This window comes from Peromyscus maniculatus, chromosome 1, assembly GCF_049852395.1.
Source record: "Peromyscus maniculatus bairdii isolate BWxNUB_F1_BW_parent chromosome 1, HU_Pman_BW_mat_3.1, whole genome shotgun sequence".
Lineage (NCBI taxonomy): Eukaryota > Metazoa > Chordata > Mammalia > Rodentia > Cricetidae > Peromyscus > Peromyscus maniculatus.
Window position 1 is genome coordinate 153525471 of NC_134852.1, and position 25696 is coordinate 153551166.

At 53.8% G+C, this 25696-nt stretch overlaps 1 protein-coding gene across 1 annotated transcript; it reads right to left on the bottom strand.

The window, feature by feature from the left end:
- Nucleotides 1-24719, bottom strand: Trpm5 (transient receptor potential cation channel subfamily M member 5). The gene is made up of 26 exons (XM_076555672.1): nucleotides 24651-24719; nucleotides 19761-19827; nucleotides 19409-19535; nucleotides 18896-19076; nucleotides 16851-17017; nucleotides 16001-16184; nucleotides 14507-14571; nucleotides 14194-14385; nucleotides 13798-13900; nucleotides 12329-12447; nucleotides 11638-11976; nucleotides 11444-11572; nucleotides 11223-11346; nucleotides 10659-10804; nucleotides 9873-9985; nucleotides 9636-9728; nucleotides 9030-9288; nucleotides 8269-8387; nucleotides 7958-8090; nucleotides 7191-7365; nucleotides 4369-4522; nucleotides 3272-3453; nucleotides 2834-2966; nucleotides 1944-2016; nucleotides 1496-1562; nucleotides 1-1199 (listed from the first exon to the last, which is right to left on the bottom strand). The coding sequence occupies exons 1-26, from the start codon at nucleotides 24676-24678 to the stop codon at nucleotides 1111-1113; spliced, it is 3561 nt and encodes a 1186-aa protein (XP_076411787.1). The 5' UTR covers nucleotides 24679-24719; the 3' UTR covers nucleotides 1-1110.
- Nucleotides 24720-25696: the final 977 nt, after the last annotated feature.

A 25696-nucleotide genomic window follows, 5' to 3' on the forward strand; every position in this document is an offset into this window, starting at 1 on the left:
CCAGAAGCACTGGGCTCATAGCCATGTCCAGCCTTGTGGTAATGGATGAACATAATCTGCACCCCAGAAACCAGCACTAGGCCTGTGCAGACCACAGTTTTAGGAAGAGACTAGGTTGATCCAGCAAGGGAGGTTGGGCAGGTGTCCACCCAAACTAAAGATATAACTGGTGTCCTGGGTGTCCATCTTCAGGACTTGTGACCTCTGTGTAGGACCCCACTGATACTATAGATTGATGCTAGGTCATTTAGCCGAAGCTAAGCCCAGGAGGAAGAGAAGGATGCGGGGAAGACACATGAGTGAGTACTTCATGTGGAAGCCAAGGTCTTGGACCGAGCTAGCTACCCTGGCCTGCTAAGTACCAGGTCTGTCCTAGCCTCTGTAGTCCCTATTCCAGGGCTTGAGTGTCCCCCAAAATGGAGGGATCAGCCTGGATGGTCATAATTTGAGGAGCAATGGAAGCAACCGAGATGTCATTCGATAGGTCAGGTAACTCCATGCTCCCCAGGTGTTTGCCATGCATGTTCAGCCATCCCTGTGGGCCGGTGCAGCGGAGTCAAAATGGCCTGCAGGGTTTATAGTAGCGTAGGGTACCTTTGAACGGTCTCTTGGGGTTACTGTCAGTGGTTACACAGATAATGCTGTGGGGGCAGAAGTGGGGGCAGGGGGACTGATGGTTACCAGCCCTCTAGAAGCTGGTCAGCTGATAAAGAGTGGATCTTTGAGGGCAGAAAGAAACCACTAGTGTTTAAGAGGAACTAGTGTTTCTTAGGAACTCAGGGTAGGATGGAGGCCTAGACCCAAGTAGTTCAGCCTGGGCAGATGGTGTCCTGTGTAGGACTTGGCTAGTTCCTGCTGTCCAGTCCAAGCCAGTGAGAGCTCTAGGTAGGACTGAAAGAACTTCCGTACTGGAGAGGACGCCGCTGGGGCTCCCAGGTAGGTGCCAGGAGACATGAGTTTCATTTTCACTGGGAGGGATGTCCAAGAAGTGGTCTGTGGCAAGGCCTAGAAGACCCTTCCTGGGGGTTGCTGGGAGTAGGGGAAGGTTGATGTGTCGCAGAAGCCCGGGATGGCAAGGTCTGGGGCTCTAGGACAGGTGGTCCCTCCATGTCAGGTGTCTGAGGGTGGCAAGCCAGCCTCTGGGTACTCCCTGTCCCTAGTAGAGGCTGGCTGACTCCTGCGACCACAGTTCTGGGAGCCTGGGGGCAAGGAATGGAGAAAGGACCCTCAGCTATGGAGGCCCAGCTGGGGCAGGGAAGGACAAGGCAGCAGAGAGACAAGGGCCAGGCCATGGAAAGTGATAAGGCCTCTGCAGGAGGACCTGCTAGGCACCTGTGTGCCTCAGGAGCAGTGGCCCGCAAGGGCAGCAGGCACCTCCAGCACAGATGGGAAAGGCTGGACCTGATGCACAGCCTACAGCCCTGCCCTTGCCCTAATCCAGTGAATGAGGAGGAGCCCCTGCCCCCCTCATTCCCATGGCCTGAACAACACTTACTTGAGTGGGTGCCACCTGGAGCCACTGTGTCAGCCATGGAGGACAGGAGGAGCATACAGTAGTTGGCCTGGAAGGAGCCAAGGGAGGTGCTGGACTTTGGGCACAGGGTCCCTCCCGAATGTCTCCCCTCCTGCCAGGGCTACTGCTGCCCCAGAACTCCTCACTCTGGACCAGGTTCCCCCATGGTACATAAGGGATGGTGACAGGATGTGGTGGTGAACCTAGGTTTTGTTGGACCAGTTCTAGAAGAACAATGGGTCTCTAAAGTGACTTGGGGCACAGACAAGCATAGGCCAACATATGCTTTGGCCCTGAGGTCTCCCCTCCGCTCTGTCCAGACCCTAATGCTGCCCATCAGGATGCTAGTGTAGGGCTGCGGTAGTTCCCATAGGACCAGAAGGATGGCCCCATCTCAGGAAGAAGAATGGACAGTGGGTTGCTGGCTTGCCTGTGATTCCAGACACTGGATCCTCTTTTCTTGCTCTCTCAGCCCGGTGATGTATTTGGCAATCAAGTCCACTCTGGAAAGCAGAACCGGCCGCAGATGTGGCACCTCCACGACAGGCCACAAGGGGGAGCCTGCCTGCCTGCCCTAACGGCTTTCTCAGGGCCTCAGTCAGCTGTGGCTTCTTCTTGTTCTACTCTCCTTCCAGTCTTGATCTGGGGCCTGTCTATGGATGTGGAACACTACTCTACCTACCCTCCCAGAGATTGAGGTCCTGTCCCTGCTTGGGATAGACCACCTAGCAAGAGGAGAAAAAGTAGGGAGTCCCCATAAGCGTTAAGGAACAGCCCCTCCACCACCTAGCATCGACTGGGGGAGTGGATCTTCAGACTTGAGAGAGGATGAGGAGAGAGTCCCATTGCAGAAATGGGACTAATAATGCCTAATTATAGGCTTTACACACACACACACACACACACACACACACACACACACACACACACACACACACACGTGCGCACACACTCCCCCTGGAGCAAGAGGCTGGAGTGCTGGGTCTCGTGACCCAGCCACGTTTCCCCAGCTCAGAGGTCCTATTACTGGCACTAAGGAGTTTCACCCAGCTTTAAGGCAGTTCAGAAAACCCCACCCATTACTGCAAAAGCTAGATATTTCCCCACCTCCACATGCTTGTACTGGGGAGCCCCTCCCAGACTTATTTCCCCTCATAACACCCAGCTGACTAAGGACAACCCAGCCCCACTGCATCTGAGTCCACCTGCCTCCAGGCAGGGCACTTTCTACATCTCTGGGCAGCCCATGAACGGGAATGATGGCACCTGCCAGCCTGAGCCCCCTGTGCCCACCGTCTGGGGTCCCACAGGCTGCCCCACCTGTGTGCCGTTTTCCTCAGCACCTCCCCCTCGCTGTCCCTCCTCCGTTTCTCCATGGCACTCATGAAGTTCTCCTTCTGAACTGTTTCCCAGGTAATGATCTTCTGGTCCAAGGGGTCAGGCAAGTCTCTTTCTGGTAAGTGGGGAGACAGCAGCAAGCCTTGTGTGGGCCCCTAGGGCAGAGCCCAGGCCCAGGCTGTGGCAAGGGACTGGGGCAGATGCCGCCAGGCAGGGCATAGTGCAAATGGCAGAAATAAGCCCCGTGGAGGGATCTGGGGCTGCAAGGAGACAGGAGGGCCCTGTGGCTGTCTAGTATGGGCCTGGGGCTTTGGCTAGCCTGGACAGAGCCTAGATGAGAAACCCCAGTCCCTTCTGTGAGTCTTCTCTGGCAGCTAGGACCCTTGGGAGCAGGGGCATCCATCCAGCCTGTGGCCTCACCCAGGTGCTGACGCTTGTGCTGGACTTCTTTCCTGAAGACCCTCTTGAGCACCAGACTCAGGTGGCTGAGCAGGATGAAGGGCGGGGCCAGGGCCGGTCGCCCGTGGTATTCAACGATGAGGTGGTAGCGCTGAAACTTCCAGAACATGTCGGCATTGCCTTGGACCACTTGGAATGTGTAGCTACAGGATACATGGCCAAACCCTTGCCTCATAAGCTGCTCTCCCTGCTCATAGAAGCATTCTAGCTCAACCCGGCACCACCTCCCATGCCAGATGCCACCCCATCCTGTATCCCACTTCCCTTCTCTCACCCCTCCACCTCCCACACCCTATATGCCATCCTCCATTGCATCCAGGGGGCAGCTGGCCTGTCCTAGGAGCCCTTTCAGAGATGGAGGCTAACATAGCCTTAACTGTCACCTTGACGGTCTACAGTCACCTGAGAACCACAAGTGAGGGACTGCCAAGATCAAATTGTCCCGTGAGCATGCCTGGGGCGGGGATTATATTGACTATTAATTGATGGAGGAGGGCCCAACCCATTGTGGGCCGCACCATCCCTTGTGCAAGAGGTCTAGGGCTGTGTCTAGCTAAACACGAGCCTGAGTGAGCCAGCAAACAGCATTCCTCTGTGGTTCCTGCTTTGAACTCCTGCCCCGACTTCCCTCAGGGATGGACTGTGATCTGGGCATGTAAGATGAAATAAACCGTGCCTTCCCCTAAGTTGCTTTCAGGCAGTTTTATCACAGCAATGGAAGAGAGACTAAGACAGGGACCCAGCAGCCCTCAGTCTCAGACTCAGGGATTCTGCAGTGGAGGCATACTCACTGCAGGTTTTTACACAGTCCTGAGCCCCCAGCCCTGTAGGCTCACCCTCCTTCCTAGCAGGATAGACATTAGCTAAACATGAGCCTGAGTCCTGGGGTGTTGGCCCCCTACTGCAGAGCCAGCCCAATGGACACAGCAGCGAAAGGGACTAGGTCCTTTCTACTAGGGACACAGGTCCTATCTCTGCCGGCACCCTGAAACCAGCCCCACTGAGAGGAGGGAGCATGGATGTAGTGAGGGCGGGTGGCCAGGAGAGGAGGAGGTTACCTGAACATGGCGATCAGCAGGTTCATAAGTAGCACATTAGTGACCAGCAGGAAGGTGACCAGCAGGAGAATGACCACCCAGTTGGCATAGAGATTGGGGCAGGCAGCCGAGCTTTCCAGCAGTAGAGGGTGAAGGGAACAGTTCACACGGGCCTCTGCAAGGCAAGCAGACGTCTTCAGACTGGGAGTGTGGTTCCAGCTGAGGCCATCAGGCTCACATGGGGCTGGCCGTGTGAACCACAAAGTACCAAAAGTCCCATTGTGGAAGCCAGCAGGTGGACTCCTTATCATCTGCCCTCTCTGCTGGGATTCCAGGAAAGGTCACAGGCCATGGAGGCAAAAAGAGTCCTGGAACCCACTTCTGTCTGCCATTGCATGGAACAATTCCTCCACCTACCCCAGAAAGGCTTACTGCCCATGCCTTTCCCACCCAGGGCTCCCAGTTGAGAGTGAGGCTGCTTGCCTTCTAGACATCTCTGCCCACTCTGGGAGTTTCCAAGGCCCTGGGCATCCCCCAAGGGCTCTGGGTCACAACACTAGCCCCTTTGAGCCGTCAGCTCCTTCATTTATGCTTATCCCCTGCAGGTCCCCACCCTGGCCATGCCTGGCCAAGTCTGCCGGGCAGCACAGGCTGAGGTCGCCATCCTGACTCCTGTCTTCTCCAGGCTGTGTGCTAGGGCACGACTGTCGTGTAAGTAGGTGTGAACATATGCGCATGTGTACATTTCCTATTCCTGTTCTTCCAGATCTCTGTGTTACAAGTGATACTCTAGGGAGGCTGCTTGGGGGTGCATTTTTGGTATATGGGACTTTCAAGGTCTACCTGTGTGTACTGGTGTTTCTCTGACCCTGTCTCCCTTTCTAGGACAAATTCCTGCCTTGCGGCCCCAGTGAGTTATTCTGATCGGTCAACCCATGGGTGAGTAATGGAGTGTTGTATTGTATGGAGGGGTGCATCAGCCATCTGAGAGTGCCAGATCCCATCCTGTCCTGTCCAAGGCTGCATTAGCAGCCACCCCCGCCCCCCAGCCTATGAATCTGCTCCTAATGCTGTTCCCCCACTCTCTTCCCTCCTCTTGGTATCCCAGATGGGTGGCCAAGCCCTCCTTTGTGAAGCCATAAATCTACACCTGCCTGAGGTCTGAGAAGGCCCACACGGCCTAGTTGAATGCAAATTTGGCCCTGGAGCCCAGAGCTCAGTGGAAGGATGGGCAAGTGTGGTGTGGAGGGAATGGAAGGGAAGGGAAAGGAAGTGAAGAGAAGGACTTCTGTGTCTCTTTACTCCAAAAACTGGGCCAGAATTACCCAGGCCTTAGTTTCCCTCTGAGCACAGGCATGTTAGAGAATACCAGTCCGCTCTCAGCACAGTAGACACAGTGTGAGGGGAAGGGCACTGGAGAACCTAGTGAGGGGGTTGGCAAGACTGTTCCATGACTCGCTAGGGCTGCCACATCCCCAGTGGTTCTGCTGACCCTGCAGTGGCCTCCGTGCCTAGACTGAGGACTTTCTATCCCACTGCCCTTCTAGGCTGCCAGTGGCCTGAACCTCTTCCCCAATGCCCGTGGAAGAGAGACCAGAGTTATAGCTACTAGGGAACTGAGACCCCAGAGCTGCTGGGGTGAGGCATTCAACTTCCTCTTCCTGCCCCCAGGGATTGGGGCCATGAGGCCATATGGTGAGGGGGGAGGAAAGAGGCAGGCGATATCTGCTTAAGCTAATGGCCTAGAAAAGCGATGTCTCAGGTTGAGCAAACACCGAAGGCACTGGGGTGAGGAGAAAAAAACAACCTAGGGTATGACTTGGAAACACCCCAATTAGAAGTTAATTTCCAGCCCTTCTGTTCCTGGAGGCCTGGGCTTGCTCCAGTCTTACTGTCCTCTATTGACAAATATTCATCGAGCGTCATGATTGCTGACCTGGCCTCATTATTGGCCTCCCCCAGGATGGCTAGGGTCAGGTCTCTACTGACTATCCAAGCTGCATGGCCCCATGGTTGGATAACCCTAAATCCCTTGAGACTAGCATGAACACTGACCCTTATGCCTCAATCTGCACCCCATCTCTAAGCCTGTGCATGCTCAATAGTGCCATGTGGAGCTGCTGTCCTGAGCCCCCATTCTCTAGGCCCCTTTGTCTGTCTAATGAGCCGGATCCTTCTGTTTGCCCAACTTAGCCATCTTAGGTCTTCACAGGTCCCCATTCTGGCTCCAGGTTTTTCATTCCTCTACCACCCACAGGCCCCCTGCTGTAAGTTCCCAGCTGCACCCACTTGTCATGCAGTCCTAGGATCTCCATCAGCCCTAGACAGGTGCAGGGCCTAGCTTGAGGGGACACCCATGATTACAGACAAGCCACACACCATTGACACCAACAGGCAACACACACAAGTTGGATGGATCCTTAATGAAAGCAAGGTCCAGTTGGAAATGGTGAGCAGATGGACCACAGGGAAACTGCAGCCAGGTGAAGAAGCAACGTGCAGTGGCCAGGGTGGCCTGGGTTCTTCATGCTGTGCTCATAGTGTCTGCCTGTCCTCTGCCCCTCACAAGACCCCCTCAAGGGCCAGCCCAGCCCTAGACCCCCTCAGACAGAAATCCAGCGCTGGCTATTTGGCACCTCTATGGCCTATTTTCCAGTCAGGGAAAAGATGGGGGCTCCATGGCCACTTGTGTCTTGCCCTGCTTCTGGATCCCAGCCTGTGGCCTAGACTTAGGATGTCATTGTCTCAGGCATTTCCAGCCAGGGCCTTGGTGACACAGAAATGAGACCACATATCCTGGAGCCCACCAGCCCACCAGCCCACCTTCCTGGCTCAACACAAACCATCAATCTCGTCCAGAGGGATTTGCCCAAAGATCTGCAGGTAAGGCCGGTAGAGCACACGGCGGAAAATCCACTCCAGACGGCCGTCGTGGGGGTGCAGCAGGGCCTGAGTCGTCACACCGTAGGCCACAAGCCACACGCTCAGGAAAAAGAGGAAGAAGAAGACATCCTTCATCTGCAGGGGGATGAGGGTCATAGTCACGGATGGGCTCATTTTCCTCCATGTGGGAGTCCAGAGAGCTTACCCTCACCTAGGGCTGGAGTTCCTGGGTTCTCACCTCAGCCAAGGATTAGGGTGTCAGGGTTCTCACCACCACCTTGGTTGGGGTTTCAGTACTTACCCCCATCCAGGGTTGGAGGTCCCAGGATTCTCACCACTACCAGGGTTGGGATATCACAGGGCTCATCACCACTCAAGGTCAAGGTCCAAGGGGGCTCACCCCTAACATAAGTTAGGGTTCCGGGGGCTCACCTCCACCCAGGGCTAGGGTCCTATCTACCCAAACCTGGAGGTATAGGGGTCACCCCTTTAGTTGGACACAGTGGTAGCTCACTCTCATCCAGAGTTAAAGTCCAGGGCCCTTACCATTCGAGTCAGTGTTCTTTTGGGCTCCTCAGCTATCCAGAACTGGGGTCCCAGGGGACTCACCCTCAATAGGTTTAGGGTCCCGAGGACTCACCATCCACTGGGTCAAAATGCCCCATCTATCCAAGGCTGGGGGCCCAGTGCCTCACCCCCCTCAAGGGTCAGGGTCCCACAGACCCACCATCCGCTCTACAATGATGATCTTAGGACCCAGCTGCTTGTGAATGGCAAAGATGTGGATGAGCCGAAGTGTGAACACCATGAAATCAATGGCCAGAACAGTGCGTCCAGCCTCAAACACCGAGGGCAGCATCCTGGAGAGAGACAAAGGCTAGGTAGGGCTGTTGGTACCCACGGAGGGCCAGAGGCTTTCCCCAAGACACAGTATGCTAGCTAAATGGCCAAAAGGCAGGTTCCAGGACCATGCTAGGATTTCAGAGAGCTGAGTGGGTCCCCTAGGGCCTGCCCACCAGCCCATCTGAGGCTACAGACCTACAGGTGACACCAACAATGAACAGGAAGATGGCCACCATGTCACACTTGTTCCAGTTGTCCTCTACATACAGAGTGAACTTCTTCACCAGGTGTGTGTCCTCATCTGTAAAGAAGCCCTGACAGAGGGAGGAAGTCTGGTTATAGCAGCCAGGTCCACCTTGCTGAGACCAGGGTAGAATCTGCATGTGTCAGGGCTCAGTTTGTCAAGCTGATCAGAACTAATTGGTGACTAGGACCCAGTGTATGGCTAGGACTGAGAGTATCAGTTGAAGAGATTTCAGGACTAGGTCTGGGACAAAAAGTGAGGTCAAGCTGAATCTGGAGTCAGGACTGTCTGTGACTAAAACTCAGGGTCAATTTATATTGCATGTCTGGACTTAGCCAGTGACTCAGGTCAGGGTTCAGACTCTGACTAGGGAATCATGATCATGACCAAGCTGGAACAGGGATCGGAGCTCAGGATGGAGCTGAAATCAGCTCTGTTTGTGATCGTGATCAGGGCTCTGACTGTGACCAACATCAAGACCCTGTGATGACCCTTGATCAAGATAAGGGCTTGGTCTGGAGCTGGGATTGGGGCTCAGTCTGTGACCAGGACCATGACGCAGTAGACTGGGTTGACAAGAAGGCCACACAGTGGTCTTGTTCTATAGATGAAAAGTCTTAGCCCCCCCCCTCCCAGAGCAGGCCCCACCTGGAGCTACATCTAACATAGCCTGAGTTGCAGAGCCCAGGAGTAGGCCATGCTGTCCACTGACCTGTCGGATTTCCTCCAGGACCAGTGTGAACACCCAGAAATAGAGGGTAACCTCAGACCCAGATGGCCCCTGGGGAGGTGGCTTGAAGTCTACCAGCAGGACATAGGTGAACAGGAAGAGGAATGCAAAGTACATGACCACATTCCCCAGGAACACAGTCACAGGAGCTCCCCAGAACTTCCTCCACCGTGTGAGCAGGAAGGCGGCCTGTGGGCCTAGATCGCCTGGAGCCCTTGGTGTCTCTGTCAGCTTCTCCAATCTGTGTGGGTATGGAGGAGGTCACCATGGTGAAGAGGCACCTAACCACGGTACCCGCAAGGGAGCATGCCTCTGTCTACCTGTGTCTAGCCACTGGCCACTGCTGAGTGATAGTCCTTACTCTCTCCATCCTTCCCAGCCTCCTCCATTCTTTTTAAACTTCATGCTCCCCAGCCTTCTCTATCATTCTGGGCCTCACTCTGTCCCTTCTATAGTCCCCTCCATTTTTCCTACCCTCTGTCTTTCTGGGCCCATTCTGTCTTCCCCACTTTCCTTGCTCCTCCTGTCTTTCCTCACTCCATCCTTCCTGGCCCCCTCTATCCATTTCACCACCCTGCCACCCCTTACTGGCCGCCCTGGTTGCACAGGAAGCTCTTTTCCACATCCAAGCTGTCCAGCTCCTGCAGATCTTCCAGGTCCATCCTCTGCGGGACATCCTCACTGCAACACAGGCAAGGATATCCGAAGCACACAGAGAAGGAAGTACTAGGCCCACCGAGAAGAAGGAGGACTCACATAGTCAACTGGACATTGGGCTATGAGAAGTGGGAACAGTGAGAGACTCTGGCACCTGCATAAACCGACCTGAAGGTGATGAGGTTGGTATAGATGAGCGCTGGGCAGGTGAAGGCACCCAGCAGCCGTAGGATGGGTGTGCCTGTGGCCATGTCTCCCCACCAGATCTTGGTCAGGAATGCCTAGAATAAAGTCACATGTTCTGGATGCCTATCACCACACTTTCACTCACACAGGGCCGTGTGCCTGAGATGCTCTTCCCAGACCCCTCTCAAGCCTCCTCCTGGAGCATCCGCTCTGGCAGGAGGTCAGACTCTCCAGGAGCATGTGTTCGACTGCTTGCAGCCCGCCTTCCTTCCCTCCTTTTTTGCCCTTCTTTAGGGCAATCTCATTTAACTCAAGATAACTATGAACTGCATAGCTGAAGACGGCCTTGAACTCCTGATCCTCCTGTTTCCACCTCCCTAGTGATGAGATTGCCGTCACAGACCACTACAGCTGATTTATTCAGTTCTGGGGATTGAACCCAGGGCTTCATGCATGCTGTACACTCTATTAAATAAGCCACATCCCCAGGCCTGTTGTAACCTTTCAAGAACAGAATTATGGGTTGGGGTTAAGGACAACCAAACTGAGAACAGGTGTTGCTGGGTCTAAGAACCAAGCTAGAAAAGCATGAAGTAAGCTGGAACCCAGCCACTCTTCCTGGTCCCTCCCCTATGTAGCTTGGGCATGGGCTGGAAGCTGTAGACTGGGACATTATTAGCTAAGATACCTCAGTGTCCTGGGTGGGTAACCTGGGCCCTGCCAACCCTTCTTATCCTCAAGCCATCCTTAGGCTGATCAGCCACTCACTTGCACACCATCATGGGCAAAGAAGGCCTTGGCATCAGCTTCAGTGGCCAGGTGCAAGCAAGTGGTCCTGCTCCAGCTGTGGTTCCTGCGCACCAGCAGGGCAAAGGCACGGTCCTCACTGTTGCTGTAGCACTCAGAGAAAAGATCTGTGCACGAAGCCAGCTGCTAGGATGGGGTGCTGAAGCCTGGTTCCTGGGTCCCCGTCCTCTTCAGCATACATCCTGCATCTGCTTTCTAGGGTCCAGCCAGGCCTTCCATGCTACAGGGCCCCTGAGAGTTCCTGCCTGGCCCCAGGGCCCTTCCTTTCCCTCTTAGTACTGTGAAGGCCTCAATTGACACAAAGGACTTCCACTCTGTGGTAGGGACCAGTACATGACTATCATGTACTGTAACATCTCCACCTCCCTGTTAGGACTTTTTGACTAACCTCCACCCCCAGGAGGAACTGCCCTGAGTTCTGCTCTACACTGGAGGCCATGGGGGTCACCCTGAGCCACTTGCTGAAGACAGCCAATCCCTTGTCTACAGGGGAGCAGAAGGAGAGACCTTCAACCTTCGACTCACCCAGGGCCAGCTGTTCATACTTGGCCTCACGCATGGTCCGGGCCACCTCTGCTTCTTTCTCCAGGTGAGACATTTCCTTTATGATCTTGCAAGCAGCCAGAGCAGCAGCCACACCCTCCTGGCCCTGGAAGATGGAGAGACAGGGTCTTAGAAGGTGGCCCAACTGTCCCAATATTTCCCAATCTGCTTCTTAGGAGCTGTGGACTGAGGTGGCTACTCACCATGGCCCAGAAGTATGTGGCCATCTCATAACGGTTCTGCAGCACAGCCCAGAGGAATAGGTCCCTCCAAGGGTCCTCACTCTTCCGATTGAGGTCTGGTAGCCACTTCTGGCCTGTGGGCCGCCTCTCCTGCAGAACAGGGCATCAACATTCAGCCTTCCCAGCACACCCCGGCCCAACTTAGCTCTACTCACCTCCAACCTGCGCCCATCCTGGTAGAAGCCACGGCAGGCATCGTGCAGGAAATCCTTGAGTACACGGGAGACCTCATGGAGTGAGAAAGCGGGCAGTCCAACAGGCAGCTCCCGGGCCTGCTGGGCACCCAAGCCAGCCAGTGTCAGCCGGCCCTCCTCATGCTTACGCTGTAGCAGTTCAAAGAGGAGGCTCTTGGGGGACACAGAGTGGTAAAGCTGCTGCAGCCGCCCATAGGTCAAGAACTCGGCCATGTCAGCACCGCTGTCCACAAAGAGGCGCACGAAGTCAGGCTTGTTGCTCACTAGGGCATCAGTCATCACCTCTTCCAGATCGCAGGACTAGATTCACCCGGTAGGGGAGGAAATCAGCACAGTAAGAGGGAGGAAGAGGAACTGGACATCCTCCCCTGGGCACCCCAACCTGTGCCCTAAAGCTGGGGCAGGCATGGGTCAGCAGAGTATGCTGGCCTCAGGAGCTGGGGATAGGAAAGGTCTGATGAGTTGACAGTAAGAGTGTCAGGACTCCCACACCCCAGCCTGGACTTTGGGGGTTCCCTAGCATCATTTTGATCTCCCCAGGGCAACAGCTGGGGCAGAGTGGGCCCAGATGACACCCCTGAGACCCCACGTCCTCGGGCCTTAGTGCATTCCATGCCTGGTGTTCCCAAATCAGTTCTGGGTAGGGGGGCACCTTCCATTCCACGTCTCCACTGAAGATCTCGCTCTTGGCAATGTCCACACGGTCCCAGGCCACAGCCAGCTTGAGCTCGTCTAGGTAGTCTTGGGCCTCTTGGCTGTGGCTCTTGCAGGCTGTGGGTGGGAGTGAGTCCCACAGAGACGGAGGGGAGGGATTGGAACTCTGTAAGGACTTGACGGGGATTGGCAGCTGCTTCTGAACAGCAGCAAGAGGCACAGGACTTAACACTCAGGGACGACAGCCCAGAACCCCCTGGATAGATCTCGTGAGGCAGAAGCATGTTTTCAGGAGTATAGCACCTTGGCCAACATTTCCTTGCCCAGGAGCGGGGCAGGGTGGTACATTCCCATGCAGGCACGTTTCTTCCCTGGGGATGGCTGCACACTTTCACTGGAGGTCACAGTTACCCCTAAACCCCAGAATTAAGAGCACCAGGCTTTTGCCTCCATGAGACTGTGACTCACTGAAAGCCACATGTGGTCCTGTATATGGCTCCCTGGGCCTCACTGTCTTGTGAAGGGGAATGGCTAAATCCAGAGCTGCCCTTTTGTAGACCAGACTGACCTTGAACTTGTTATATAGCCAAAGATGACCTTGAACTGCTGATCCTCCTGCCTACCAAGTGTAAGCTACCACATCTGATTTATGTGGTGCTGAAATTGAACCTAGGGCCTTGTATATGCTAGGCAAACTTTTTTTCTTTTTGAGACAGGGTTTCACTGTGTATCCCTTGCTTCCTGGACCTTACTCTGTAGACCAGCCTTGCCTGGGACTCACAGAGATCTGCCTGCCTCTGCTTCCCAAGTGTTGGGATTAAAGACATGAGCTATCATCACCCTGCTCAAATATTGTACCAACTGAGCCATCCTCACTCCCAGGTGCCCCAGGTCCTCTTGGAGTGGCCCCTTACTCAGGTATGCCCCACCCTTTCCCCAACACTGCCTCTCCCAGCTTCCAGCCTGTGTTCTAGGCCAGCCCCACTGCCCCGACAAGCCTGGGTTGAAATCCAACATCTCCATCAGTGTCCAAGTGGACAGACCCAAGGTATATCTACACAGTAAATGTTAGAACTCAGCCTTGGAAAGTCAGGACTTCCTGGCTCCGGCTGCCATGGGGATGGGTCTGTGGGACATTGCGCTTCATGAGGAAAACTGGGTACAAACAATATATGTTGTAATTCCGTTCATGTACAGTGGCCCCAAAGCTCACATCCATAGACAAAAAGCAGGTAGGGGACCAGGACCTGGGGACAAGGTGAAGTTGCTAAGGCTGTTTGGGAGGGAGTAATAGAAACATTCCAGAATGAGTGCTGGTTACAATGCCCTGAGGCTAGATTCTAAGCCCCTGATAGAAAGGCCTCGAGAATTTGTGAGTCATCTTTCCTACCTGGGAAGGGCTGACAGGCATCCACTGTGAACACTGCTGAATCCTGCTGCCTCTGAGGGCAGGTCTACTTGGCTCACCTTTCACAAGCGCCTTGAGGATGACAGTGTCCAGGTCCTCGGAACCCTCCTGCTCGAAGTCGTACACAGTGAGTAGGTGGGGGTGTGCAGCAATGTTCTGTAGCTAAGACCAGGAAGAAGCCTTGAGGTCTGAATGGAGCCTGGAAAGGTCCTCAGATGAGCCACCCTGTCCCCACTGACCTACAAGCCTAGCTCAGGAGCACCCACAGCCTGACGGGCTGGCTGGCTGCCTGGTCTCACTGTGGCACAAGGACCCAGATAATTCCAAGATGGGATGGGAAGAGAGGGCATAAGCAGGGCTTTCAAGAACATCCCCACCCGGGGGGGGGGGGGGGGGGGGGGTTGCTAGGAGGACAGAAGCAGCAAATGGCCATCGCAGCCCCCAGCAGCACCCACCAGCTCCGTCCAGTGCACAATGGCTTCCCAAGAGAAACACTCGCCGGGGAATTTCTCTCTGAACTGCTTCTCAGCCACCTGGGGCACCAGGAGATGAGGCTGGCTCACCAGGGCAGCAAGCACATCAGCGATGCCCCCAGAACCTGCCAGGATCAGCCACGGGGCAGCCTGCTCCACTGCCCTGGAGATCCTCTGGGGAGGCAGAGTGACATTCAGATGCATGTTTAAGAAGTGCCTCAGTCCTTCACATCACCCTGGGAAACCACCACATCCTCCCTGGCTCCAGTCAGGCCTTCCTCCCCCCTGCCCTTACCTCCAGGGTTCTGGGGTCACCGTTGACCAGCAGGCAAAGGACAGGTATCTGGATGTTGCTGGTGCCTGTGGGCATAGCAGCTATAAGGCAACTTGATGCTCAGAAAGTCAGAAACTCAGGTCCTCCTCATTAGGTGGGGCAACCACCCCCAACTTTGGACCCCTCCCCCCCCACCCCAGCTACCATGTTTCTGACACACCCTGCCAAAAAGCTTCCTTCCCCCCCTTTTTTTTTCTTGTTTTTTGTTTTGTTTTGTTTTTTGAGACAGGGTTTCTCTGTGTAACAGTCCTGGCTGTTCTGGAACTCGCCTTGTAGACCAGGCTGGCCTTGAACTCACAGAGATTTGCCTGCCTCTGCTTTCCAAGTGCTGGGATTAAAGGCATGTACTATCACCACCTGGCTCTTCCTTCCTTTTTTTTTTTTTTTTTAAACAAAACAACAGGGTTGACGGAGCCCAGTCTGGACTTGGTTTTGAATGTAGTTTAGGATGGTCCCTCTGCTTTCATCTCCAGAGTGCTGGGATTATAGGCATGTGCCAGAGTACCTGGTTTATTCCATGCTGCAGATTGAACCCAGAGCTTTGTGTGCAACAGCCAAGCACTCTACTAACTGAGCTACATCCCCAGCCCATGGTGGCTTTTTCCCCTCTCTCTTTCAAACCAAGGGTGAACCAAGGCATTGTACCAAATCCCTGAGGCTCAACACTTTAACTGTATGTCTGTACTGTCCAGGGCTGGCATGTGACAAGTAAGTACAAAGGAACTTGAGAGAAATGAAGCCTTGTGGCACCCACCACATCCCAAGGGCAGCCATGCTATGGCCAGATAGCTACTCTACCAGCATAGGACAGAGTCGATCTGCATCACAAGAGACACACTGGGCCAACAAAGGGGTAGTAGCTGGTGGGAGCAGCCCCACGCTGCCGGGGTCCTATGTGATACCTTTGTGGTGTCAGACACAGGTCTGTTTCCACTGTTAACGTGGACTGGCTTCACCGAAGAATTGCATGGTTCTTTGTTAATATATTATTCACACACGTTCTAAGCAATGATATAGTAGTTTATAAATATTGTTTGTCCGTTAATATTTTCCCAGTCCATCTCTCTTATACGCCCTTCACTAGTCACAGTTGTACCCATTGCTTCAGGCATTTCTGCTCCCTGGTGGCAGTGGAGGGGACTGTGCCTCTTGGAAGGCTTATTGGCTAGCAGAGTCTGCAGCTAGAACAATGCCAATTAAAACAGTGGCAGCTGCCTTGCTATCTGGCCAGGAGGTGGCTGCGTCGCCAGGGCCGTACTGCCCAGCTGTGCCACTCTCCCATCCCACCCCAACAGCTCTTCTTCCCAGGCTTTGTATGCTCAGGCATGTGGCAGGGGGAGGGGGTGCTTCCTGGAGGGTCCTTTCCCACTCTCCATGAAGTTCTTGCTGGTGTGTATCATATCACCATGTCCATGTCCCCAAGATGCTGCTCTGTGCAGCTGGAGAGAGCCTTACCCCCATAGCCTGTCCTCTGCTGAGAGATGTGCTTCTCCAGGCTCAGCCGTAGCTCCGCCAGTCCGTCCCCACTCCCGTGGGTGCTCGGCTCCACCAGGATGAAGTGGGAGAGATTGCTGTCCAGCGGGCAGAGTGGTCCCTGGATGCTGCCCTCATCTGCAGGGTAGTGGATGGGGGTATCCTCCTGTGCCAAGTATTTGGGAAGACATGGGGAGGTGGAGACCTCAGGAGCAGCTTTGGCTGGGCCTTGCTAGGCTGTGCACGCCATGCTGGAGCCCTGGGCAAGGCTTCAGCAAGGCCTCAGAGTCCCCACCCCTTAGGCAGAGGGAGGCTGGACTGCTGGGCCGGGGGGCCTCCCTGGAATGAGTGAACCATGGAAACAGCTGGGGCCAGGGCTGTGCAAGCTCCACCTTCTAGACTCTTCTGGGCTGGGGTCCAGACTTCACCTCAGTGGGGCCTCCTGGGCTTCTTATTGGTTATGCCTTACACAGTCCACAGAGTGGGGGATGTGAACAAATACCAGAGAGCAGAAGCCACCTGGACAGGGTTTTGCAGGACTTGAGGACAGCCTTCTAGCCAGGCTGGGCCCAGAGTGCTATCAGTCTAGCTCCCTAGAGGGATGCCGCAGGTTGCCACCCTTATTCCTGAGTGATGCTGCCACCTGCTGGGGAGTGCTGAGGCCCGAGGAAACAATGTCTTTCTTCCCACTGAAGCCTATCCTTGTCCCCCACCTCTCAATGCTTTCAGACCCTCTGCGGGTAACATAGTCCTTCAGCCTGTCCATAGCTTCCTCTACCTACCCAAGCTTACTGAGCCCTAGCAGCCATGGACCCATGAACCTGTCACTCACCTGGACACCATCTAGAAGCTGACGGTGAAGGATACGGTCCAGAGAGGTCATTCCAATGGCCACTACACGGACCTTGGTGGATGTGCTAGCCAGAGAGTGATCACGTACAGCCTGCCCAACGTGGCGGGCCAGGCCTACACGGAGGGCGCTCGTCAGGATCCAGGCACCTATGGGAGTTGGGAGAGAAAGGTCCTGGAGTCCTAACAGCTGGCTGGCCCAACTCCATCCCCTAGTCATATCTACAGTCAGAGACCCGGGACTCAGGTAATGGGAAATGCTTTTTTTCACCTTCCCCCAGACAGGGTCTTTTTAATGTTGTCAAGCCTGTAACTTGAAGTAATTCCCCTCCCTGCCTCAGTGTTTCATGTACTAGGAGTACAGTATGCACCACCATGCCCAGCTACAGGGACCACTTTGAAGCTGATGGGGAGACTAAGGCTCCGGGAGGATGTGCATGGGGTAGATAGTGACCTTTCCCAAGATTTGTCATAGATGCTGCCTTGTAGCCTGTTCTGGGAAAGGATTCCATGACGAAGTTCCCACTTGCATCTGACTGCAAATTGTTCCTTTATTATTATCACTTCTGCAGTGAGAGGCTCAGAACCTCCAACCCTCTTGACGGGTGTATGTTTGTGTGTGCAGAACACCTGTGTGGGGACGTGCTCATGTGCTGGCCAGAGGTACCATTCATCTTGTCTGTGTAAGGTCGTCTCCGACCAACCTGGAACTCACTGATTTGGCAAGTCTGGCCTGCCAGCAAGCAAGGGATTTTCTTGTCTATTTCCCTATGCGTTAGGATTTCAAGTACACGCCTCCATGCCCAACTTTCTGTATGGGTGCTGGAGACTAATCTCAGCTCTTTACTGGGACATCAGCCTGTGCTGGTTAGTTTTAATTTATTTTTTAAGTGATGTAAGTGGGGCTGGAGAGATGGCTCAGTGGTTAAGAGCACTTGACTGCCCTTCCAGAGGTCCTGAGTTCAACTCCCAGCAACCACATGGTGGCTCACAACCATCTGTAATAGGATCAGATTCCTTCTTCTGGTGTATACATAAAATACAAGAATAAATATATCTTTTTAAACATGGTATAAGTGTATTCAGTATGTGCGTAAGAGTGAAGTTGCCTGAGAAAAGGTGCTGAATCTCCCTGGAGCTAGAATTATGTGCAGTTTCAAGTTGCCTGACTTGGGTGCTGGGAACAGAGCTCCAGTCTCCTGGAAGAGCAGTACATGCTCTCAACTGCTGAGCATCTCTCTGACCCCTGTGCTGCTCAGGTGCTAACCATCAACTTGACACAACCCAGAGTCACCTGGGAAGAGAATCTTAATCTAGATCAGCTTGGCCAGTGGGTATGTCTGTGGTGGGTGTGTCTGTGGTGGGTTGTCTTGGTTGTTAAGTCATGTAGGAAGATCCCACACACTGAGGGCGGCACCATCTCCTAGGTGCTGAATTGCATAAAAGGAGAAAGCTTGATGAGAACAAGTAAAGATGTGTTTATTCTCGCTGCTCTTGGCTGTGGATGGGATGTGACTATCTGCCTCGACTCTCTGCCTTCGTGTCTCTGACATGATGAGCTGTGACACGGAATTGTAAGGCAAATGAACCCTTTCCTTCCCTGAGTTGCTTGTGGTCAGGGTATTTATCGCAGCAGAAATGAAAGCAGAGCATTCCCTGAACCCGTATGTTTTCAAAATAAAGCCCCAGGGATTTGATTCTGACATCTACCAGTCTCCAGGTGCTCCCCAAGGGTGGTGTGTGGGGACACACCCCAGGTGCTCCTTGGTGAACTGATGCCAGTGGGAGGCCATGGCCTGAGTGGAGCGGATAGCTCTCAGGGAGGACCAGCTTCTGCACACCACGGAGCAGCTTGCGACCGCCTTTAAGTTCACCTGCACCGCATCCCCGTGACCTGCTCCCATGGCCTCCCTAGGCACCACCAAAGGGGACTGAGGAGGAGAAATGTCACCAAGGAATGCCTCCCCGCCCCCACCAGCGGCAAGCAGGGCAGCAGGCCAGACAGGCCCAGCCCAGGGCGAGCCTTACCTGTGCTCTGAGCTGCTTTTACCAGCCCCTTGCGCAGGACGTCCCGAAGCCAAGACTTCATAGCAAAAGGCCGCTCCTCACCCACCAGGGACACCACCAGGTTGGGGGCTGGCAGGTGCCACTCGGTGAGCAGGAGTTCAAAAAGCATAGAGGGGGCCACGCTGCTGGGCACCTTCACAAACTGCAGGATGGGGGCAGGTGGATTCAGGGTCGAGGGACAGGTAGGCAGCACTAGGGTGGGGGATTCCGGGCCTATGGTAATGTTAGATTGGAGGGAGTTCTTGAAGGATTCTGGGCATGGGATAGGGCAGGCCATAGGAGGGCAGGCCTTAGACCCCTCTTGGGGTAAGGCCTCTGTGTGGTATTGCCATTGCAGTGTATCTTCCCCTCGTGAGCCGGGGTCTCTGCACTCAGATCATAAGGAATGGCCCCAGGGTGAGGGACTTTGAGGAGGAAGTAAGACTTGGGGATTCCAGGCATGGTGGATGTCACCCAGGTGCATGCTGCCCCTACCTTGCCTCGCTTCTTCCTGGACCCTCCGAAGTCAATCTCTCCCCGGCATAGGACTGGCTCCCACCCATCATCAGTATCTGGGGGGCTTCCAGGGCAGGAGCTCTGGGCAGTTTGCATGGTGGCTTCTCTATGAGACAGATGATGGAACCCAGAGAGTGGAGTAGCCACCCTCTTCCCCACTTGACAAGGAAGACTTATCCCAGCTGACATGAGGTGGCTGTCCACCAGCTGACCCCACCTGCCGTGGCTCTACCACCTTCCTCACAGTAGCTGTGATTAGAGTCAGGCTCATTCCCCACTGGGGACAGGGGCATGGCAAACCCACCTGCCTACCTCTGTTCCCCACACTTACCGAACTCTGGGTGTCTGGACTCCAATATGCCTGTCACGGTTCTCCAGAGGTTTTTGCAGGGAATGTCCTAGAAAGCCCCAAACACTAGGTAAGGAATTCAGTTTTCCAACCCAAGGGAGCCACAGCCTAGACTGCCCCAGACAAGGTTTGAGGACATCCTGGTTTGCACCTGAGTAGGTAGGTAAGAAGGCAGGTGACCTAGTTCAGATGCAAAGGGGTTGGGAGGACAAAGCGGAGAAAAGGAGGGACCTTTGTGGACCGGGAAGTTCAGGGAGGGGAGGCCAGGGAAGGAAGGCAGAGATGAAGGCTAGAATGGGAGGTGGGGACAGATGGCAGAAAGGGAAGTCAGGAAGGGAAGTCTGTGCAGGGTAGCAGGTGAAGAGGGCAATGGGAAGAACACGGGGGCAGGGAGGGGAGCCTTGTCCTGGCTCCCCTGCCCTCAGAGGCAGAGCCAGGACCCCACCAGGCTCTTCCCCTTCAAGTTCCCACCTTGGCAAACAGAGGATGAAGAGGCTGCCTATAGCATCTCTCACCCTGGTGGGGATCAGGTCTCCTCCCACCCACCCACCTACCTGGCCAGACCAAGCTCCTTAGCTCCACCCTTCACTGTAGTGACTTGAGTGGAGCGGCCTGTGCGATATTCATGTGTCTCCTATAGGTCTCCTGTGTTTCTCTGGTGATTTCCCAAAATCTCTAGGGCACAGCATGGCCCTGCCCTCATCATGCCTTGGCTCCTACATCTGCCCTCCTGAAAACAGGTGTCCAGCCAAGGAGGAAGAACACAGCCTGTCTGACTTGGGACAGCTCTCTACACACCCATGTGTGTAGACCATGATTCCCAGGTCTGCATGGTTGTCCCATGTGCCCAGCTTTGGGGTGCCTGCATGACAGCACTTCATTCAGATCCTGCACATTTTGGAGGGAGATGCCTGTATATATTGGGGACAGGGTGGTATAAGATATAAGGAGGGTTTATTCCCGGCCTCCTGTGGAAAATCTGGACAGGGGCTGAGGCCAAGGTCCTTCCCACATGCCTCTGGAGCCAGCATGGTTATGGTGCTTCCCCCAGAGAAAATGTCCCTCAAGAGACACATCTGACCCCTAACCCCTGGTACTGTGCACATGACCTGCTATAGAAATCTGATCTTTGCAGATGTGAACTAAAGATTACCTGTGGTGAAGATGCTGTAGATGACTGACTCATTAGAATGTCCTGGTTGTGGAAGCTGAAATGCTATGGAGCCAGGGGCCAAGTGATCTCGGTCTATCTTTAGCCATTTACTGCCCACATTTATTGTCTGACCTAACATCCATCTACCAGGCAAAACCTTTAGACTGTCTTCTCAGCAGACCCTAAACTTCCACCAACCCGAAAGCCAAACATGTCATCAGAGAGCATCTGAGGCCTACAGCAGAGATCCCCCACGTGGCTGCTGTAACCTACCTACCTGGTCTTCTCACCAATGCATTTGATAAATGTCTCGGCTTACTATTGTCGTTTGTCCTGTGACTACAAAGATTATTGTAACTATGGCCAGAGTGGAACATGTCCTTTGGAGCCTCATTGGCTATAGCCACTCATATCTGCTCAGTATAAACTAAACTAACTCTTACTGCTTCCGGTGCAGGAGCACTGTTTCATGTTGCTGTAGGCGTAATTGGGATATCCTAAGCTGTTGCATGGACTAAGATGGACTCTTCACCCAAGGTGGGTGTGGGGAAGATTTGGAGGTTGGACCCTCAGAGGTGGCAGAGGTGGGAAGGCTCCTCCTGTAACCTGTCTGGCTTGGGCAGACAGGAACTTCTTGGATCTGCTCTAAATGCTGTGGCAGGGTTGCTTTTTTTTTTTTTTTAAATTACACTTATCACTCATGATATTCATTACTTACACTCATGATATTAATCACATTTGTGGTATTCATAGATTACATTTGCAGTATTCATTCAATTATATATAACTATATATATAACCTAACTGAGGCACACTCCTGAAGTGTTAGGGACAGAAACCCCAAATCCAGGCATGGACAGGCTGTGGCCTTCCCCAGAACTCTGAGGACATATATATAATTTTAAATGTCGAATGTCATTTATTGAAGGGGGTGGGAGGTCTTAATTACAGGCTTACAGCACAATGGGAGGACCCCGGAGGGCAGAAGTTCGCTACTGATGTTTTACAATCTTGCATCTAAGCTGTTAACGCCCATTATTCAGGATACACAGATAAGGAACTTCCCTTAAGCATTCAGGAAGGTGGAATCTGGCAGGGAATTAGCATTGGGACGATATCAAGGTTAAGGTCCGCAAGCAAGGCAACAGTTACTCAAAATGGGGGCCAGGGCCCTGCAGGTCTCCCTTTTATTAAAAAATGAGCTTCTGACTCGGGTTGCGTGGGACGTCAGCAGGTCACCTTACCCGTCATAGAGACGCCTGCCCAAGTATGGCAGGGGTTTTTGTAGCCTCCCTCACCTGGTGTGCTGGTTAATTTTTTTCTGTCAACTTGACATAAGCTAAAGTTATCTGGGAGGAGAGAACCTTAACTGAGAAAATGTCTACATCAGATGCCCTGTAGGCGAGTCTGTGGGACATTTTTTTAATTAACGATGAATATGGGAGGGTCTAGCTCACCGCAGGCAGTAGCACCCCTGGGCAAGGGGTCCTGAGTTCTATAAGAAAATCAGCTGAGTAAGCCATGAGGAGCAAGCCAGTAAGCAGTATTCCTCTATGGACTTTGCTTCAGTTCCTGCCTCTGCGTTCCTGCCTTGAGTTCCTGCCCTGACTTCCCTTCATGATGGACTGCAAACGGCAAACTGAAATAAACCCTTTCTTCTCCAAGTTGCTTTTGGACATGTGTTTATCACAGCATCAGAAAGCAGACTAGGATACCTGGGCTTCACTTTGGGCCTCCAGACCAAGAGTGGCTTGTCATCCTGGCTTTCCAGTGTATGGCCCTGTAGGAAGGCAGCCTCATTGGGTCAATGTATAGCCATAGAAAAAGTTCCCTCCCTTGTACCTGGTTCATGTAGCCAGGCACAGCTCCTTGGTTCCTTGGGTCCCCTGCAGCCCATCCTGCCCCAGTTATGGGAAATGTAAATACTCCCCACCCACAGCAGGAGCTCACACCCAGAGCCTGTGGAGGGCAGGATTTGAATAAGCCCTTCCAGCCACAGAACAAACACCCTATAGTTTTCCTGTGAGGATCTGGCTGGGGTCACAGGCATGCCCCTGTATGCTGGAACAAGGACCATAAGCTGGGAGACCTGACCTAACTGAGGCACACTCCTGAAGTGTTAGGGACAGAAACCCCAAATCCAGGCATGGACAGGCTGTGGCCTTCCCCAGAACTCTGAGGACATCTTCTCTGGTCTTTCAGTTCCTGGAGGTTCCAGGCATCTCTTGGTTTGTGGCCACAGGACTGCAATCCCTGCCTCTGTGGTCACAGAATTGTGCCTGTGCATGTCTGTTGTCTCCTCTTCCTGTAAGGACCCCATCACTGGGCCAGGGTTCCTACCTTCCCTCTATCCCATCTGCAAAGACTGTTTCCAGACAAAGTTACTGTCTTAGGGTCCATGCGGGTACCATGCCACCACAGTAAGCTCCACTATTGGAAACAGAGTTTCCTCAGCCATATCTGGACATGCACTATGCAGTAAGAGAGGTGACCCAAGCTGTATGTGTACCCTGGCTTTGGGAGCCATGTTTGTTCCTGGTCTTTGGGCTGAGGATGGGACCTCCCACTCTTCTCCTCACTTAGTCTGTGGTGGGAAGGTCATGGACAGCCTCTTTTGGCCCAGGAGAGGAGTTCTCTGGGGCTCCCTGAGTCCCTGGGTGTTTCTTTCCCAAGGACTAGGCCCTAGATAGAGTCTTCCAATATGGGGCTCAACAAGGCACCCCCACCCATGGGCAGTGTATTGGACCTGCCAACCAGGTCACCTTGCCTTGCTTCAGGATAGACTGGATGAGTGGTCTGGGCCCCTGGATACCATGGGAGGCAGACACAACACTCAAGAACTGCCAGGCCTTGCTCCCCCCACCAAGCATTTGGGCAGGTGCCAAGTACCAGGCAAATGTGGCCACCAAGAGGGAAGGCATGCAAATAGGATTTGCATGTGCAGGTGTCTGGGTCTTAAACAACCCCCTCTTTATTGGTGGTTTTTTTTTGGGGGGGGCTGCATAACTCTGGCCATTATCTTATGCCAGAACTCAGAGAGACAAAAACTAAACACTTAATCCCAGGGCAGTGGAGATCTTGGGGGCTCTTACAAGCTGAGGTCGTCATAGAAACAGCCTGAACTAAATGCGCTTTTCACCCCCTAACATGGGAAGAGCCTAGGGCATGATGGAGCTGGCACCCAGATCTTGGGGTCCTAACTCTATTTGTCCCCAAATTATCTGTGCCAGCTCACAGTGATATGTAGGTAAAACCACAATGATAAGAAGGGGCAGAAAGGTCACCACATACAGGCATGAAATATCATGGCTCCTCTCATCTCCTCAGTGAGGACACCTGGCATTCCTGACAGACCAGGACATGGACACAGCTATGAGGGGCTGCCTTCTTCTCTCCCCTTCCCCCCTTGCCCAGCCCCTGAGCCCTGACTGGCTTTCTGGCAGATGTAATTCCCAAGTCTGAGACTCACAGTTTGGATTATCTTCCACCCTGATCCTCCCAAACAATGGGGTCGCCCCTTCCCTTGCCCATGGTAGACTGCTCCTCTGATGCTACAGGAAAGAGGGGCTCCATCCCTGATAGAGCTGAGGAAAGAAGAGCACAAGGCAGGAATATGGCTAGAACACGGCTCCTACTTGCCCTTCCTACCTGCCCCACAGAGGTGCTGGGCACTTCTCTGACCCCACTCTCTGTACAAGCTGGCTCTGGTGTGAGCTTACCTGCCTGTTCCTTCCAGACTCCTGGCATGTGGCTGCTGGTGCCGAATGGTGGAGCCACTCACCTACTGCAGGCTGTGTCCCCCTTTGCTCCCCCCACATACCACACCTGGCACCTGGCAGCCAATGGTGTCCCAGAAAGCTGGGTGTGAGTGGACATTGGGTACCACCCAGCCATCAAGAGCAGGATTGGTGCCATTGGTCTGAGAGCACACCTGAGCTGGCAAGGAAGCTGTGCTCACTGCTAAGAGGGCATGAATGGTGTATGGGTCCTGTCCCTTCCATCCATGGGCTCAGCCTGGTGTGGGCAATGAAGTCTGGGTGACTGAACTCTAACATGAGGTCAGATGGGAATTCTGCTTCATTTCTCACAAAGTCCCAATTTCTCTAGTTGAGGAAACAAGGATTGTATCAAGACTATGTGACCCATGCAAGGATGTCTAGCAAGCTGTCCCAAGGAGGACAGGCAGGCAGAAGAACTGTCCCCCCAGGCCCCGGGAGGTCTGGAGGTGTCTGCCCTGCTCTGTGGTATGCCATCCTCCTGGAGAATCCCATGGTGCGGGTGAGCTGAGTACTATCTCCTTACCAGTCAGTTAGTGCCTTGGGGGCTGCGTGAGGACTGCCTCTAATCAGGGCTCAGGACTGATGCTTGTAGGACAGACCATACTTTCTGTGGTTGCTCTCCTGTTGATCCATCCAGCTCCTTCAACACTCTGAGTCCCAGTTTCTCTGACTGTAGACAGAGATCCTTGAGCCCCGTTTCCAGGCAGCTGTGGTTAACTGGGGAGGAAGGACCCTCCTGACAGTGTTTCTGTGAGCCCTTCCCTTCAGAGACCCTAGGACCTGGTCCTCATCCCCCTGCCAAGAGCTCCATAGGGTTGGGGGTTGGGCAGCAGCCAAGGACCCAACATTAACCACCAGAGGGCGCCAGGACCATAGGCCGAGGCAGGACAAAGGTCTGGTTTTGCCCTGAGTGAGAGGGCCACAGTTACTTGCCCATTTGGACCGGCATGTTCCTTAGCACGCCTATAGTGTTACTCTGACACAAG

Bases quoted from the DNA above. Each gene is read 5' to 3' on its own strand.
- Trpm5 (XM_076555672.1), bottom strand. From the start codon at position 24,678: ATGCCAGGAGTCTGGAAGGAACAGGCAG. The intron at 17,018-18,895 runs GTAAGGCTCGCC...CAACTCCCATAG, and splicing joins AAAAGCAGCTCAGAGCACAG to GTGCCTGGATCCTGACGAGC. The intron at 9,289-9,635 runs GTAAGGGGTGGC...ATACCCACACAG, and splicing joins CTGTGCAACCAGGGCGGCCA to ATTGGAGAAGCTGACAGAGA.